Source organism: Panulirus ornatus, chromosome 58 (genome assembly GCF_036320965.1).
Source record: "Panulirus ornatus isolate Po-2019 chromosome 58, ASM3632096v1, whole genome shotgun sequence".
NCBI lineage: Eukaryota > Metazoa > Arthropoda > Malacostraca > Decapoda > Palinuridae > Panulirus > Panulirus ornatus.
This window is the reverse complement of record NC_092281.1, coordinates 8599999-8613134: the sequence shown is the minus strand read 5'-3', so window position 1 is coordinate 8613134 and position 13136 is coordinate 8599999. Positions and strand designations below refer to the sequence as shown.

The 13136-nt window shown below is 42.6% G+C and overlaps 1 protein-coding gene across 1 annotated transcript; it reads right to left on the bottom strand.

The window, feature by feature from the left end:
* Positions 1-3863: 3863 nt before the first annotated feature.
* On the bottom strand, positions 3864-6277 carry LOC139766923 (crustacyanin-C1 subunit-like). Its single transcript, XM_071695963.1, has 4 exons — positions 6096-6277; positions 5344-5428; positions 5103-5225; positions 3864-4787 (listed from the first exon to the last, which is right to left on the bottom strand). Exons 1-4 carry the CDS (start codon positions 6234-6236, stop codon positions 4552-4554), a joined length of 585 nt encoding a protein of 194 aa, XP_071552064.1. The 5' UTR covers positions 6237-6277; the 3' UTR covers positions 3864-4551.
* Between the last annotated feature and the right edge of the window lie 6859 nt (positions 6278-13136).

The following is a 13136-nucleotide window of genomic DNA, read 5'->3' as shown; positions in this document are numbered from 1 at the left end:
ACATTTTCAAGGACGTATCCGTCCCTCAGAAGACTACCGGAGTCTCGACATTCCAGTGGTAAGATAACTACTGTACAGTTCATACATTCATATCTCATTGTTATATATAACTGGTAATGTTGGCGTGTCTATATCCAGTGCATTAGATCTTTAACCAACTGATCGTCTTTCTCTCATACACACTTCCATATGTAAAGATTAACTAAAACTTTTGGAATATTAGATGATTTTTTGTTTACTTCATGAAGCTCCAAAGTGGTTTGATTCCGCCTTCGAGGGGCCATAGGCGTTGCGTAGACTGGCTAAAGGTATAGGTGTGTGTGTCTAGATTTGCTAAGGGATAAGGCCTGTGTGCAGAATACCTGAGGCACACTGTGCACATCTGAAGGCGTTGGTGTGTGAGAAGGCTAATAGCAAGCCTCAGTTTGAAAGTGGCTGTGACAGACTTACATTCCGTCGTAGTTCATAGAATGAAGACTTAAGAAATAAAGACGTATTTACCTAAGAATGAAGGAAAACGAAATGAAGCCATCAGTAGAACCTTGCGATAATCTGCAACGTTTGCAATACCTAAGCCTGATAGAGAACTTTAAACAGCATTGTGAAAGAGCTCATGATTACATGAGAATGGCTTCTAATACATACAAATTCCCGAATGAGGCAGATGACGCAGGTGTGTGAATAAGTAAGGGATTCCCACCCTAGAGAATCAGCAGTAACGAGGCGAGAAGGGGAAAAAAAATATGGAGCTAGATGACCAATGTATAGAGCAGGGAGATGTGCCACACCTAGAAAATTATCTTAGAAGATTAATTTGCAGGACATGTTTAGTGAGACGAGTTAACGAGTGACGGCAAAAAAGTTATGTAAACCATATCCTTTATATTTTTTTTCCTTGAGATAATCCTTGGCGTTGGTCTTTGATCCATTAGATATGGGGAGCCTGGCATACCCCTCAGGAGAGTCTGAGGATTGACCTATTATTATACTCATTACCGAACCTTTATAATGGTGTAGCGTAGACGCTTCAGAAAGGAGGATTTCCCGCTTCGACTGTGGACAAGGCCTATAGCCACCCCCCCCCCCCCACACACACACACACACACACACACACACACACACACATGTTATCATGGATGGGCAGAGGACAATAAATTCCCTAACCGAGTTGGAGTGTTCATATCTTTCTTGGTGTAGGAAGCGGCGAGAGATATAAACATTTTGACGCAGGTTCTTTCGTGCCTCTAACAGTGAAATGTCTTGGTATACATTGCTGGAAATTATTCGTGAGCTCCGGGAGAATCTAATAAGTCACTGAGGGTTTGGAATATTCGTAGAGATATAGATAAATCTATGAGTAATGATAACTTAGGCAGTAAGGGTATGTTTTACTGATTTCAGATGACCTCAGACTTATCATTGCTTCACTAAGTTATGGACTTCAGTTTTTTTTTTATTGAGTTATAGGAAGGGGATAGTGGGAGAAGGCCATACTTCATATCTTTTCTTAAAGGATTCCAGAATATTTTTGAATCAGGTGATTTTGCCGCGGTCACATTATCATACTGACAAATTGGATTCTACTCCTTACGTACAAGGACTTGAAGGGTCACCAGCCTCTTATTATGTGGTAAGACGTTCCCTCTTGGACCTGGTTTACCGGTGCTTCGTAGACCTGCATGTGTATCACTGCGGTTTACTCGCCAATTCATTGTTAAAACATCTACGTTTTTGTGTCTGAGTTTAGAGTGAGACAGTGTCCTTCATTTCTGGATCTACGAGTTTCCTTACTTAACCACATTATGACCATTTCCTCAAATTCATTCTTCCATGCGTGGAGCTATTCCTTTCTTGACATTTCCAGAGTCGTATATTGACACTATCAACGCTTCTTTCTAGTCCCTCCCCCACCGCTTTGTGGGTAACTTATTTCCCAAATGATCAAAGTTGTCGAAATGATTACATATCTTTTTTTAAGTACTTGGTCAGAAAGCTATCGAAATTATTCTCTAACTACTTGGCCAGAGAATTGTCGATATGATTATCACAGATCTGTCGAAATTATCACTTGCAATATATGGGCAGGATGAAGCATACATACAGCCACCCAGTTTACCTTCTCCTACTCCTTTGCGACGCTGCTGACGTCACGTAATGCTAACATATGTGCTCATTCCTGAAGCTTCGTCGCCAGCGAGGGTTTCCAATAAACATAAGGAACCTCCGAGAGTGTGGCTTGTCGGCTGGGTGAACATCATTCAGTTACCGACATCAGAGACGGCATCAGAAGCCAACATATGAGTGTTGAATATTCATGTATGATAATGTGGCTAAGGATTAAGACATCTTGGAATACACAAGGTAGATGATTGCCATAACCTGAGAACGATAAGAGTGAATCTACGTTCCAGTCATTAAGAACGTGTTACATTTGTTCTTTATCTTAAGTATCTTGTTTTGATGCGTTACAGGATAATCTAGATGCTGATATCTGATTGATCTTTCTCATATCGTTATGTACACAAAAAGAGACAAAAATTCTCTTTCACTGACAAACAAGATAGATCCCAACACTGCCGACAGGTCAATGGAATATATACATACATATCCTTCCATTGTTCCTACGCATATGACTAGAATTTTCGCAGAGGTGCTGAAGATGTTCGGAATGAACATGTTCCTCATTTCTGCTGAACACCATCAGGACGTTGGTGAAGGAGGCCTTCTGGAGACAGAGAGATAATCAGGATGATGAATCCCTGTGCATTCTCTAGCAATAAGTATATTCATCCTCTGCGACGTGTGTAGATGTTTAACGATTCATCTCATGAATCAATGGATCGCTGGGTTTTGGTTACGTCAGTGACGAAAGGATAGATCACAGTATCCATATCGCCCGTCCAAATTTCTCTTTGATTCATGATACAGATTAGTCTACATCCAATCCTTGTTTTTTCGTATGATTGTTGTCCAGATTCTATAGGGAATATTTCATTCTTGGGGTGTTAGAATCCATCGCTGGATATATGTAGCTCTAAGTAACAAATTCCATTAACAATATCCACATATGTCCGACTGAATACACGTGAATTAGTTTAGCAGTGAAATAATGTCGGCCACATCGATGCACGAGTGCATTATCTGATGAGTGGACACTCAGGATGGTGAGGATAAGGGACCAGACAGCTATAGTGGTCCTCAACACCACCTACACCACTAAGAACACCTACAGTGGTCCTCCACACCACCTACACCACTAAGAACACCTACAGTGGTCCTCCACACCACGTGCATCACTGAGAACATCTACAGTGGTCCTCCACACTACCTACACCACTAAAAACACCTACAGTGGTCCCATACACCCAATCAAACCTTCATGAACACCTACAGTGGTCCTCTACACCCACCCTCTCCACTATGGACACAGATAGTGGTCCTCTACACCCACCTACGCCGCTGTAAACATCTACAGTGGTCCTCTACACCCACCTACGCCACCGTAAACATCTACAGTGAACTTTTACACCCATCTACGCCACTGTGAACATCTACAGTGTTCCTCTACACCCATTACACCCACCCGAAGGAACTGTTGACACCACACGCACTGAAGTCGTCCCCTTTTCCCCTTTTGTAATAGAAGGCCACGTCCTGCATTAATGTCTGCCCTGTTTCTCCCATTTGATCTAAACACATTTTATTTGAAGAACAACCATTGTAAAAGGAATAAAATAAAAGATGTTATACTCCCCTTTTTTTACTGATGATAAGATGCACAAGACCCTAACAGAAGATGTATATTCTTAAGTTATATTTTCAGTATATTTACCAGCTATGTTGATCCAGTGCCTCATAGTTATACTGTAGGGGCATACTAAGCTGGTATACTCTCCTATGATATTGTTAATGAAAAATGTATCATGTTACTTACTGTTAAGATAAATGATATAAAGTATAGAGTATAGAGTGGTATGCCATTTTTGACAAGCGCACTTATATTTTGAGAGCAAAGATACTCATTATATAAAACAGATGTTCTTCCTATGTTCAGTTTTTGCTCGCTAAAAAAGTTCTGGGGAACTTTTCTCTTTGGTTGTGCAACAGTAGGATTCAAGGAAATGAAAATCCCTTTACAAATGGACAAATGTATATTCATTAACCATTTGCAGTCTAGAAGTACATTGTAATCATCTTTTTCGTCTGTATAATCGATATATACGTAGCAGAATAAGAGGAGAAAATATGAGATCTTCCAAGATGATGCCTTCGTGCATTTCTTCAAACAAGTCTTCATGAACTCCTGCTGTTAGATAATGTCCATAATTGTTTCCAGGGTCATCATTTGGCCGTCGCACAGACATTAGAAGAATATAGAGACTGGTGAGACATCATCGTCTAACATGGTGAGACATCATCGTCTAACAGAGCTTTGAAAGTTTCAAAGGGTCTTCTTGTCATCCCAGAGGGGAGTGTGATGGTAAAATCCTCTGGGCGAAAATCATCACCACCTCCTCTTTTCCTTGATAGTAAAGAGTATCAGATAGTGCTCTAATCCTTATAGATGCAAGGGTGTCCCTGGTGAACCTTGGTAAGACGCGTTCTGTCAATGTTGATGCTGTCGAAGGCGACCTCACATTTCCTGACGAAATCGCTGGTCAGGTAGGGATACCGGCCTAAGACCAGGGCAATGTCGGTGTAGCGACCAAACCTGAAGTCGACGCAGGAGTAGACGCAGGCGTAGTTCTTGTAGTCTGTGTCCAGGACATAGTGAGGCACAGAGAAAGCTGTTTGGGGGGCGGGCGGGAGAAGAAATGTTATTGCATTAAGTGGTTATGTGATTCTAAGTGATCGTTTGTTTCTCTCTATTTCCATGAATATGTAAAAAAAAAGAAAAGATTTTGAATAAGATTTGAACTCTGAAATCATATTTATTAATCTATCTATCTTCCTCTCTCTCTCTCTCTCTCTCTCTCTCTCTCTCTCTCTCTCTCTCTCTCTCTCTCTCTCTCTCTCTCTCTCTCTCTCTCTCTCTCTCTCTCTCTCTCTCTCTCTCTCTCTCTCTCTCTTGACATCATGAGAACAAGTCAAGGGATATTTACAGCCATCAAGGTCGATGTTGAGGTGTGGTTCACCGTAGGGGTCAGGGTAGATAATCCCAGTGTTGCTGTAGTGTCGACCTTTTGAGTTGATGCCACTGCTGATGAGGTGAAACTGTTCCCCATCTGTAGGGATACACATGTATAAGTATAACGCTTAACTAAACGACGTATTAATGCTTCAGGGTACAAACCGATAAGTGTGCTTGATATAGGAGAAAGAGTGCGACTGAATCTCACTCACCGTACAGATACTCGCTTCGAATACATTCGCCAGTAGGCTGCAACGGGCTCTTCGTGAGGGAGGTGAGGTACCAGATGCCTGAGAACTGAAATGGAAGCATCCAAGATGAACCGTTAGCATACCTGGGTACCAGCCATATCCTCTGATTAAGTCAACCTGTTTTACGTGAGGAAGGAGGGCGTTGGTGATATGGGAATATGAGGGAGATATGACATTCAGTTATGGTGGACTTGTGGCTATACACGGACAGGAGTCAATTTTACTCATCTTTGTCATGACAACTGGGAGCAGCAATAAATTTGCTATGTATGATACCAAAGTATTTGTTATGTATGATACCAAAGGATACATGTGTCAGAAAACTCTCTGTTGGTGATGTTCGTTGATTTCAGACGCAGAATGTATGATTAGGTTAACATTTTATTCAGAATATTATGACTTCAATATTACCCCGAGAAGAAAACAGTGCACTTATGTTAATCTTTCTGCACGGGATAATTAAAGATTAAAAACTGCAAAGTCTGTGTGAATGAAAATGTGAATGAATATGTACGTGAAGGAAGGGGACATATTATACGTATGATTATATCAAAAGATAATGATCACATCAATTATACACTGGTTGTCTGGGTTTATCCATATCATCTAGTTACTAATTCAATTAATGATATATCCAAGAATGTTATCTCCAAGAATGTGCCTGATGATTTAGCAATGACTTTCGCTTCAAAGTATAAAGTTTATGGACTCACGTTGCCTAGGTGGCGAGACTGCTCAGCCCATCGCTTCGAATTCCCGATGGTAGGACACTGGCCAGGGGCTAGGAAGTCTGGAATGTTCCCACTAGCCGCTACAGCGACCAAAAGGACCAGCAGGGCTGAGCGCGTGTACATGGTGGTAAGGTAGAGCAAGGGTCTGTCTCACCCCCGCCTCGTACCCTGTATATATACCTAGCAACTACCGCAGCAGCAGCCGACAAGTGCTGCCACGTCCTTGTCTTTGCTATATCCCACACACACACACACACACACACACATACACACACACACACCACAATCAAGTTTTCAGAAATATATGATTGTCCAGCTTCTATCATAAAATCAGGGCTTGATGAAACTCCCTCATATAAGAGCATCAAACCTTACGACGTATTTGACGACATCCCGCCGACATTATGTTCCTGTAACCCATGACACATTTCTGATGAGATCTGGTTTATGAGCAGTTGTGGCAGTCTGCCCCGGAGTGTGTGCAGGAGGTAAAGGATTTGACTAACTCCCTCTTGGCCTCTCTCGCGCCCTTGCTGGGGGCTGTAGGGCTTCTTAGCACATGGGAAACGCACCTCTGTGGTGATCCAGGGAGCCATTGCTTTCCACTGGATTCGTAATTCTACCCCCAAAAAGCCTCTCATATTAAAAAAAAGAAAAAAAAAAGTTGGGGTTAGATAACTAGGTTACGAAACTGGGGCCAGATAAGTGAATTGACGTCTTGTAAGGGGAGGAGCTGGGTCTGGTTTACTGAAGAGGGTATCTGTCTGGAACATCTGTGTCAAAAGGGAAACTCCTTTTTTTCTAGCGCTTCGGTACACACCACCAAGAACTTGATTCCGGCGAAGCTTGGACAAGTTCAGGACCCGGCGTCGTTCTGGCTCACCAGCCACGTTTCTCCTGGGTAAAGTAAGATCCTGAGATGCAGTCAGAACCCTCAGGTCCTGCAGCAGGAAGGTGGAGGAGGTGTGGGAAGAAAGGGTGGCTTCTACATCCTTCGGATCTCGCTGGATGAAAAGGATTCATCGTCAGAGTGAGATCTCGTAGGAGATGGAATTGGAATATTCCAAATTACGACCAACTTGTTGGTGGAAAGGTCGTCGTGCATGTATGCATCCTCGGGAGTCGCCGTTTGACCCATTCAGGTTCAAAGTCTCACGCGTAGTATCGTATAACAAGGTGTGTTACGTGTTTCTAAGTCCTCTGATCAGTATAGGTGTACTCCATAGGCCAGGGAAAAGAATTCTTCTCTTTCGACACTTGCAGTCATATCCTGACGAACCAGTGAGATGAGTACGACACCTTGGTCTGTCTTAGAACAGGTAATACGACTTGATAAATAAGATAAGTCAGCGATTTTTGCTGTCGGTTGACAGATCTGACGAGGGCGATCTCAGAGTTGCTGTTCCCCCTGGAGGCGGCCATTCCGATGAGGTGAGGTTTCGACTCCGGTCGCCGCTACCTGGGACCCATGGGAAACTGGGTCAACTGGTCAAGTAGACAGCTCTAGGGTTACCTTTTCATGAGGAGCTTTATGTCTTCCCTAGATACGTTGGCCTCTAATGAAAGTTGTTCATCGCAAAGAAAAAAATATGATTTTCCTTTGTCGAAGCCAAAGTTTACGACACACATGGTAACCATATTGATACCCTCAGTACAAGTGGCACTGGACTCTGGTACTCCCGGTACTGGCATCACTGGTATCCCTAGTACTGAATCACTAGCACTGACATCTATGGCACTGATGGTCCAGGAACTGAAGGTGCTGGCAGTGACTTCATCTCCTTCACTGGCAGTGATGCGTCCCCTCTCCGTGTCGGTGTTCCTAGCCAGGGATGAGGGAGAGAGGGATCATACAGCAAGCCAACTAGTAATGTCAGGAAGACATCAACCATAAAGACGTCAGCCGAAGAGGGAGACCCTGGTCGGCCTTGAGGTCATAACCGTTTTCGAACCTAGAGTAACCGACAAGTGGTACTCAATTTTCACTTCAAAAATACCGCCTAGTCCAGTGGTGCCATCAACCTTTTATTGCTTCCAGGTCCTCCAGAGATCCTTACACCTCCTGACCATATACGCTGACCTATTTGGTACGCTAAACCCACAGAAACAGATGAAAAGAGATGTGACATTTGAAAGGGCCATGTTGTTGATAATATCCACGTTTTCTGTCCACATATAATTAAGTAATGATGATAATAGAAGTAATGATAATCAATGATGATAATATAAGTAATAATTATCAATAATGATGATAATTGATAATAATGATAATAATAGTAATAATGATAATGATTATAAAGATAATAGAAATAATGATAATAATGATAATGATAATGATAATAATGATAATAATAATGATAATAATAATAATAATAATAATAATAATAATAATAATGATAATAATAATAATGATGGTAGTAATAATAATAATGATAATGATGATAATAATAATAATGATAATAACACACTTAATGAAACAGCGTCAAGAACAGAACGGCTTCATAAGTTCACTTTACGTCCACTCTCCAGCTGTCATGTATCATACACTGAAACCCACAGCCCCTCTATCCATGGCATACTCTCTACAGACTTCCCTATGCCTCCTCTGACCATCTCATATACCTTGGTTTAGTCCAATGACAGCGTGTCGACCCCTGTATATCACCATCGCTCCAAATCGCTCTATACGATGGCTGTCTTTCACCTTCCTGCATATTCAGGCTAAGATAATTCGGAGACTCTTCCACCTCGAGCTTGGTCTGCATTTCTCATTAATTCCCCTTTACTTCCGACTCACACGTTGTTTTTTTTTCAGTCTCTCTTCACTCATCTTCTCTATATGCTTAAACCAGTCCAGGTAAACCTGATCCATTCTCAGCTTTCAACCTCACCTCACTCTGACACTATCACACCTTAAGCAATCGACTCTCCTCGCACCATGTATACTTTCTAAAAGAAAAGACAAAAATAGTTTAATTCCACGCTATAGATTTCCCAAAGACATAGCTTTGTGTAGGCATGACTGAATTTAGATATATGTGCAGTTTTCGTAAAGGATTAAGTGTGTGCAAACTTACTTCAAATATCTGTATTGCTAGAAGGCGCAAATTTACGAAGACTCATTCATGTCGCGTTGCGAGACAGACTTTGGTCTAGAAGAGTCATTTTAGATTGAGCTCAGCTGTATTTTAGAAGGTGAGGTGTAGAAAATGACCATAAGAGTAGCGTGTCCTATGGTTGTATGAGGAAAAAACTGGATGAAACCATCTGTTGAAAAACTACAGGGAAGGTCAAGAAAGCTCCCTTTGTCTAAGTTTGTATAGACGTTAAAAATTAAGTTACATAGACACAGACATAAATATATATATATATATATATATATATATATATATATATATATATATATATATATATATATATATATATATATACATATATATACAGACCATACAGACCCGAGGTTCAAGCTAGGTGGTCTGGCCTTGATACTCTGAGGTTGTAAGTAAATCAATAAAGTTTCTAATCTTCATCGACAAGTGGTCCAAGATGAAGATGAATGAAGCAAGTTTTTCTCTCATTCGAGAGACAATGGTAACGATTCAGGGGGTTAAAGCTGTGGCTAAGCTTGCAATGTTTTTGCTAGCAAGGAGAGCCAGGCCAAGACAGCAGCGTATGATAATTGCTGTGAAGAACCATGGATAATTTGCTGTTCATATCTGTGCGATGGTTTTAGGCACGCACACACACACACACACACACACACACACACACACACACACACACACACACACACACACATACACACGTGCAAAAGTTTTTGCAACATGCTTGGTATTGCATAGTGTTGAAACATGGCGGGACTGAGGAGGGTGAGGACCAACTCTATGGCAAGGCTTCAGAGTAGACGTGATCAAACGGGACCAGAACTTGGCATGGGGAAGTACGTTAGTATGGCCGCATTACGAACGGGATTCCCTTCTACGCCGAGTTAAGACGAAGTCCTTGGACGAGGGAGAGAGAGCAAAGCGATTCGCTGGGCCTTGTTTTGACCTGGTCACCACAGGGATCTGACAGTCACATAACGAGGAAGTCCTGTGGTCGTCTATGTCCTAGCGCGGAAAAAAAGGCATAAAACACATTTTGACTCAGCGTTTTGTTTTTGAAATCAATACGACTGAATCCTACATCGTTGGATAATATTCCTCGCAAGGGAGAGACTCTCATAAAACGAGTCCAAGAGGGTCATGTTGACCAGAGACCTTCAAATGATGTATGTCATCGTAGTCAGTACACATGATGGCCTCATAACCTTTACCTATACTGGAACTTCTTGTCGTGTTGTGGGAATGAGAGACTGTACGAGACGAGTAGAAAGTCTTACCAATGGACACGAGAGCTGACTCCGAAGCAGACGGGCACGATACAAATTGATAAACTTTCAAGTTTATAAAGTTTCAAATAGACACTGGGGGTCATTTTTATACCACATGCGTTTAGCATAGCAGTACCTTACTTTCCGCCATTCCATTTGAGACTGCGACGTCATTCGCGCAGTCTTTCTATTCATAAGCATCCATTTCGAAAGAGATCACTCAGGTAAACTGTTTATAATACGGGTTTAAATCTCTCGTTTTCTTCCAAGGTTTTTTCCTTGGATTCATAGATGATCTATTTGTTCCTTCGTATCTTTAGAATGTCCTTTTGGGAAGCGTTTTTTTGTATTTGAAGTAGAACAAAGAATTTGAATTCTTTTTATGGGGTAAGACATAAAAACAGTGTTTTGGAAGGAGAAACCACATACATCGTCCCAGGTCGCCCGCACTCTGATCGCTTACGAAGCAGATAAACCATGAACATCGGAATGCCTGCAAAGTGGTCCGTCGTCTGTAAGACTATCAAGCAGTACCAGACACGTCAAGGGCTGTGAGTGCTGCAAAACTCATACACTGTCATGATAAGATTACACTGTAAAGGAGTATGATTACCATCACCCGAGGACTGAACTTTACCTCGTTTTAATATCAAGCCACTAAAGGGATTCGAGATCTAGGTTATGTGTCGTGTGTTGCAATATACGCCTATCATAAATACGTTGCTTACCTTCATCATAAAGTCTTGCAGGTTAATCTTTAGAAGTCAAGTAGATGAAGGAGATTCTTACAATGATTACACTCCTGCACGAAGGAATGATTAGGCTAAACCCATTACCCTATAGTTATAACCGTGGTCGGACTACCGCCACCTGACCGATAACAACACGTCATACATGCTAAGGAGATATAACTCATAACTTGCGCACCGTCACTGTAAACTATCGGCATTAACACCCACCTGATTGTTTAAGAATTTCACGGGTGCTTTAGTTTCACTTACATCTGAGTAATTACTCCCCAGCGCAACGTAGTATTATCCAGTGATGGTGGGTGGCTAGTCCCGGATGATCGATGTATCGGCTACCTTGACTTGCGAGTGGCTGGCGGGTGATTATATCACCCTTACGTTATAGGGAAGGAGGGAAGGGAGACCGGCTCAGGGCGTGGCAGCCCAGATACATGCAGCTGGAGAGCAAGGTCATCGATACTTTCCGCGGTTACCAGCCCAGCTGTGCCAAAAAGAGGAGAGGGGGGGGCGCCGCAGGGAAAAGGGGGAGGGGGGCGCAGGGAAAGAGGGGGGGGTGGTGGTGGCAGGGAAAGGGGGGAGGGGTTAGGGTGGCAGGGAAAAGGGGGGGTGGCAGGGAAAAGGGGGGCGCAGCTCAGCATAACTTGCATCCAACCAACCCAACCCCAACCTTCCTCCTACTGACGAGGGTCGAGTTTGGCTAAGGAAGGATTATCGGCGCGGAACATTCTCCGTTGGCAACAGGAGTGTGGCGTCAGTAGGGGAGACCAGCTCCTAACAACATGAGGGACATGACTAGGTGAGAGCCCCCCGTTTAGTAACAGGAGGAATATCACTAACAGAGAGCAAGTGTTAGCAACGGAGGATCGTTACTTGAAGACAACAGGTGTTAGGAGCGGAGGATCATAATAGGAAGACAAGACGTGTTAGGCACAAAGGATCATTTCTAGTCGACAGTAAGTTTTTGCGACAGAGGATTATTGTTATGCCATCAGGTTACAAAACCTAAAACGCCTATAATTCAGGGAGCGGCTGGGGATCATTAAAAGAACTGGACAAGCGGAACAAGCAGAATGATTATGTGTATGTGTGTGTGTGTGTGTGTGTGTGTGTGTTTTTGAATGTGTGTGTGTGTGCGTGTGTGTGTGTGTGTCTGTGCGTGTGTGTGTGTGTGTGTGTGTGTGTTTTTGAATGTGTGTGTGTGTGTGTGTGTGTGTGTGTGTGTGTGTGTGTAAGTGCCTAATTTCTAATTGTCTAGTTGTAACCCGTTGTTTTGCAATTACTTAGTTGAGCCCGGTTGTTTATAACTGGGCCTTCCCTCCCCCCCCCAACACTTCCCCATCTCTTGAACATTGTCTACTATAATTCAGCCTCCTAAATTTCTGTATGCTATTATTGTATTCCACTCACACACAGCTCTTAAACTACGAGGGTTTGGTAACAAGTTTCTTGCTTAATTCCATGTTATGTCCACCTGGTTGGTCCATCACTGCATCTCTTGAAGGCTTTTGGTACACTGTTCACATCATCGGTCTGTTTTAACAACTCAAGAGTCGCGCTCAGGTCATCCCTCACTCCTCTCTTCCAAGGCGGGCAAATCTGAAGGCTCCAGCCTTTCCATCTGACTGAGCTGTCATATTCTGGTGCCATATTTTGTAGCTCTCCTCTGGACCTTCTCTATGAGTATTTGTGCTTCTGTAGGTGCGGTAACCAAACACGAGAAGCATATTCTAGTTTTCACCTTGTATATGACCTGAACACCTTACTGAATATTTTCGTGTCCATTAACTTGAATGCCATTCCAATATTTGGTAGCAGACACTTGGTCGCCTTAACTATTTTCCGTGTGTGTGTGTGTGTGTGTGTGTGTGTGTGTGTGTGTGTGTGTGTGTGTGTGTGTGTATG